The following is a 5,459-nucleotide window of genomic DNA, read 5'->3' as shown; positions in this document are numbered from 1 at the left end:
CCTTGTCAACGTTTGGCACCCCCGACTTCTCCTTCTCCTTTTCCATATCCATTTCCATCTCCATCTGCTCCGCTCGATCCAGCCGTACATGGGCAGACATTACACTTTAATTAACTACAAATCCACTGCAATTGCCTTTCTCCATTTCGCCACAACTCGCACGGCCCCCTTTTGGCCAGCTTTGAGCTAATAAAACATTCAAAATATTTTTGTCGGATCGTTTCTTGGCCGGGGGAGTGTGTAATTTTGCACATTTCATATGAAAAGTTGTCGGGCTCACGCAAAAAACTTTTGAAGCCAACACACAAGGATGCAGCTGGCACAGTGGAACCTGCTGACAAGGGATATTTTATTATTATTACATATATAAAACTATATTTTATACTTACTCACAAAGGCTTGTTCCAAAGGAATTGTTAAGCTACCACATTGCTGTTTTAAACTTCGATTGAATTTAATAAGCTTTATATTTTTTAATATTTAGAAAAGTCAGAACGATCTATAGGCATTAGGTATAATGAAACATATACATACATATTTATATTGATATGATTATGATAAATTATGTACATAAAGTTTATGAGCAGTTTCTCTTCTATGGATCTCTTAATAGAACCATTTTCATTCTCAGAAACTGCAATAATTACTGGATTTCAAAATCAACACTAGACTATGTGATTTGCACACAGTGCCGAAGAAAAGTTTCTTTCGGCAAAGATTAACAGAACCCAGAACCCAACCAGAAAAGGGTTGGGGATTTGGGGGCGATGTGCGTGCTTCTGGCGGCGCATGTTTGGCAATGCGGTAAACCAAATTATGTGCTTAGCAAGTTGCCGCTGCGACCAGAGTCAGTGCAACCGCCCGACCAGCCACCCAATCCTTTGTGTACTGGATGCAGCTGCATTTGCACAGCTCCACACAGCTCCACACAGCCCCTCTTCTTTGAGCCGCTCCTTGCACTTGGCCGATTTTCCTGATGGCTTCGGTGGCAAGGAGGTTTGCACAGGTGTTCCCAGCAACTTTGCCAGCATGATTAAAAAGTTTCACCCCAGCGAAGCAATAGAAAGCCGAGACTTTGGTTGCCAGATTATCAGTGTCTGACAACCCGGTAAATGTCAATGCTTATTGTTTATTTTAAGTAAGGACCAAAGGCTTGCAGAACAAGACTTAGATCTATAGAGATATCAAACTTGTTTTCTAAGTTTGTTAGGAACTTGTATTACTCCAAACGTGAAACTTGTTGTACATAAAGTTCTTGTAGACGATTTGATTTTAGATTATTTGATCCAAATTTTGTTCAATACTTTTACTTTTCAATAAATCTGTCAATGCATTAAAAGTATCCATTTTACCAAAGTCAAATTTAGATTTAGATTTACAGGTAAGCCGTATTACCTGATTTTTGGTAAATATTATACAAGTTTAATACTTGAAATACAAATACAAGTTCAATATTATTTCGGATGGAATGTTTGTCTAATCAGATACAATTGTAACTGAAATAACACTGCACTTAGAGCTTACAAGCTCTTTACATTCGAAAACCTGTTTTAAGGCAGCAGCACAGCCAAATGTCTTAAATCAAACCTTTTTATCAGTTTGCTCTTTCCTTCAAAAGATTAAGAACATATGATTACAAATTCGAATAGCTGTGAACAAATCCCGCCAGATTAATGAGAAACAACGATTGAGTGTGTGTCATAAGCGTGTTTACATAGCGTACAAAAAAAGGAAATTCAAAATGCATTTTCAGGCCTCGAACATGAGAAGGTGTGTAGGGGAGGGGGGTAATGAGGAGCTAGCCTCTGGCGAAGCGAAACATCTGGGAGTATAAGATCAAGTTAATGTACAGAACGGTGGACATGGCGATGAGCATGGCCAGACGGTATCATTTCTTCTTGGCATCTTTAAGGCCGGCGCCGGCGTTGAACTTAAAGAAGATGATGTCGCCGTCCTCGACGGTGTAGTTGCGTCCCTGTTGGCGGTACTTGCCGGCGGCCTTGGCATTCACCTCACTGCCCTCCGCCTTGAAGTCCTCGAAGTGCATCACCTCGGCCATAATGAAGCCCTTCTCGAAGTCGGTGTGAATGCGTCCGGCGGCCTGGGGAGCCTTGGTGCCCTTCTGGACGGTCCAAGCCTTCACTTCATCCGGTCCGGCGGTGAAAAAGTACTCCAGTTGCAGGCCCTTGTAGCCCGTCACGATGATCTTCTCCAGCATGCTCTTGCACTTGGTCTCCGTCTCGTAGGCCTTGCGCTCCAGATCATCCTTCTCGGACAGTTGATGCTCGAAGGCGCCGGAAAAGGGGATGAGCAGTGCTCCGGGATCGTTCTTGTCGATCCACTCCTTGATCTTCGGCAGCCACTTGTTCTTCTTGCGGATGAAGTCCTTGTCGGAGAGGTTCACCAGGTAGATGACCGGCTTGGAGGTCAGGAACAGATACTTGTTCAGCGCCTCAATCTGAAAGAGTAAAATAGTGGTGGTAGCATTAATAAGAACGGGATGGAAAATCGACTAAGGCACACGAAAAAATCCACACGAACGTTGTCTGCCATTTTTTAAATGATTATATGAATAAGTTTAGTGCAATAACAAACAATAATTAAATATTGATAATTTAAATTGTTTTTCAATACTTGAAAAGTGAATAAAAATTATGAGGAAAATGAATACGAGTGAATGGCATTCTAGACTGTTCCATGAAGTGGATTTTTTCGTACTTACATCATGGGCATTCCAGTCTTCGAAGCGCAGATGACGCTTCTGGTCGATGAGGATCTCCTTGATCTTCACCATCGAGTCGTACTCGGGCTTCAGCTTCTTGTCGCCACCGCGGGCCACCACCTTCTCCAGCTTGTCGAGATTCTTGAGCAGATTCTCCTCGTCCTTGAGACGCAGCTCCTCGGAGATGATCTCCAGATCGCGCACCGGATCCACCTCGCCCTCGACGTGGGTCACATCCGGATCCTCGAAGGCGCGGCACAAGTGGAAGATGGCATCGCAGGCGCTGATGTGCGAGAGGAAGTCGTTTCCAAGTCCCTGGCCCTCGGCGGCTCCCTTCACCAAACCGGCGATGTCCACGACGTTCAGATAGGCGGGCACAACACTAGTTTTCGTAATTTTTTGATTTTATTAATTTTTTGTTCCAATTGTATATACTTTGGCTTTGTAAACTTAACAAGCAATTTGCAAGCAAAGAGTTTAATTCACAAGTCCCGGAACTTGTTTTGTGATTGTGTATCGAATGTTGAGTGTTATGTGTTGTAAATGAATGTTTTTAAGCGATGCGAAACTAAAATTGAAAGGATTTCGATCCTAAAACTCACCTGGCCGGCTTGTGGTAGTCCACCAGGTAATCGAATCGCTCATCGGGCACCGGAACACGATGTGTGGGTAAGGCAAGAAGGCAGCAGCGCATGGAAAAAGGGGGAAGAGGCATGTTAGTCGGGTTTATTTGGCTGGATGCAAAAATACAAAAATATAAATATCCAAAAAAAAAAAAAGAACTGGGCAGATTGACTGACTGCCTGGCAGCCCGGCAGCATCGGCGGCCAATCATGGCAATTTTCTATAATTTTGCCCCATCCGCAAAGGGGCAGCGAAACCAAAATGAAGTCGCTCACAAATAAAAAGCCCAGGAAAATGAAACCGAAGCGAACCGAAGGCGGAGGCAATTTGCATATTGGGAACTGGATCTGATAAAATTGCTAAGGCCGCGACACGCCCTCAACTCGAAAGACAGTGGAATGTGTTTAACTAAAGCTGAGGTTCCTTATAACTTATGGTAGAAATTCCTGAATTAAAAATATACAAAAATTATCAGATATTAAAATTTCTATAAAACTTTCAATAAACTTGATATGTTTATAGATTTCGTGCCATATTTTTAAAAATATACACTTTTTAGGTATATATATAGTTAAAAACTAATGGAAATTCAAGGTCTATGCTGAAAAGATTGTATGATAGCGTGGTGGTATCATAATTTCTGTCTGTTTTCCAACTTAGGAAACCTATACTTTAGTTCCTCTGATAGATTACCTATCAATTAACTAATTTACTCCAAAATAAACTAACCTTGAAATTATAGTTTGTAGAAACTTAAGCAAAACTTGCAGTAACTGATCAATTTCCTGCTTTAAAGGATTCAATACATATTTTTTAAGAAAGTGTATAGACTTTTAAAGTACACATTTCTCTAGATTGAATCTCTAAGGCGTTGGAGAGTAAAAGGGCTCTTCCTTATCGAGGTCCCACTGTGGCTATTTTAGAAGGTCCAGTCGACAGAGCAATTTGGAATTAGAAGCGGCGGCGGCTGCTCCTGGAGGCCATTGCTGCATCGCTGGCATAAAAATTATATTCCGAGATGATTACAATGATCGAGGAAATTGCCACCGCCTGCAGCAAGCTGATTGGTATATATATTCGTATATATATATATATATAGCGGGGGATTATGGGGGGCTTTGGGGGGATGGGGAATACTTATTCTCATTCGGCTTGATGGTGCAGAAGGGGAAGTTCTCCGCGGGGGCGGCACTCTTGGTCAAAACGTTGAAAAAAGTCGACTTGCCCACGTTGGGAACGCCAACAATGCCGATTCGCAAGTTGGTGCCAATTCTGCCGATCAGCGGCTTGCGTTCCGGTTCGTCGTGCTTCTTTGGCGGCATCTTGGGTTTATCTGGGGGATCGGAAATACAAGATATATCAGATATATATCCATTTGGAAGCACCAACTATTTTTGGGCCAGCCGGACATAACCTCACTTGGCCGGCTGTAAACTCACCTTTTGCTTAAAAGCTATCCGCTGAACTCAGCTGCAGCTGTCGATTAAGGGCAATTAGTTAGTCTCGAATGTACTTTAACTTATATTATTTACAAATATTATTTACAATATTTAGGCGTCCGCTGTTTTTTTAAACTGACGGCGTGGATGGAAAGAGAGTGAGCGAGAGGGCGATGGGGCAATCAGCTGTCGGCGACGCAGGGTTGCACAGCGAACAGCGCCCCCGGGCGGCGGGAGGCAGAAGCTCCGTCTTAAGGCCGTGGGCGGCAGGGGGCGCCAGGGGCTGTGCGCGCAATTCGAATTTCGCTCGGGGCCATGCAATTAAATTGTTGAAATTCCTGCGTCTGCCAACAGGTTTGCGGCCCATTACATATTTTAAGTGCTTTTTAATAAAATAACAATATTTTTTTTAACTGAATTTGGCCTGGAGCTATAGTTTTATCTTACTGACTTATCTGCTCCTTTCTACAGGTTTGCTGTCACATATTTGCATATTTACCTACCTACCAAAGTTAGTTAAATTAATCTTTTGATTAAAAATAAGACAAAACACATGTTATATAAAATAAATAAAGAATAAAAATAATATATTTAAATATTGTGATATGTAGGGATTGTCTCATTGTATTTATATTATAATTTTGGTATATAATATTTATTTTAACTTTATTGAT

The 5,459-nt window shown here is 42.0% G+C and overlaps 1 protein-coding gene across 2 annotated transcripts; it reads right to left on the bottom strand.

Moving 5' to 3' along the window:
- Positions 1 to 1,687: 1,687 nt before the first annotated feature.
- On the bottom strand, positions 1,688 to 4,970 carry LOC108051115 (obg-like ATPase 1). 2 transcript variants are annotated; one of them, XM_017133085.1, is made up of 6 exons: positions 4,892 to 4,970; positions 4,786 to 4,822; positions 4,488 to 4,679; positions 3,325 to 3,385; positions 2,723 to 3,104; positions 1,688 to 2,458 (listed from the first exon to the last, which is right to left on the bottom strand). In XM_017133085.1, exons 3-6 carry the CDS (start codon positions 4,666 to 4,668, stop codon positions 1,889 to 1,891), a joined length of 1,194 nt encoding a protein of 397 aa, XP_016988574.1. In that variant the 5' UTR covers positions 4,669 to 4,679; positions 4,786 to 4,822; positions 4,892 to 4,970; the 3' UTR covers positions 1,688 to 1,888. The 2 variants fall into 2 exon arrangements, with proteins under 2 accessions (XP_016988574.1, XP_016988575.1); XM_017133086.2 differs by having other exon boundaries at positions 4,786 to 4,945.
- Positions 4,971 to 5,459: the final 489 nt, after the last annotated feature.

The sequence above is a fragment of the Drosophila rhopaloa genome, unplaced genomic scaffold (genome assembly GCF_018152115.1).
Source record: "Drosophila rhopaloa isolate 14029-0021.01 unplaced genomic scaffold, ASM1815211v1 contig_3, whole genome shotgun sequence".
NCBI lineage: Eukaryota > Metazoa > Arthropoda > Insecta > Diptera > Drosophilidae > Drosophila > Drosophila rhopaloa.
This window is presented reverse-complemented; position numbering and strand designations above follow the sequence as displayed.

Excerpts from the sequence above, each read along its gene's own strand:
- LOC108051115 (XM_017133085.1), bottom strand. The coding sequence starts at position 4,668 with ATGCCGCCAAAGAAGCACGACGAACCGGAACGCAAGCCGCTGATCGGC. Across the intron at positions 3,105-3,324 it reads GACTACCACAAGCCGGCCAG|TGTTGTGCCCGCCTATCTGA; the intron begins GTGAGTTTTAGG and ends TACGAAAACTAG. Across the intron at positions 2,459-2,722 it reads AAGACTGGAATGCCCATGAT|ATTGAGGCGCTGAACAAGTA; the intron begins GTAAGTACGAAA and ends TTACTCTTTCAG.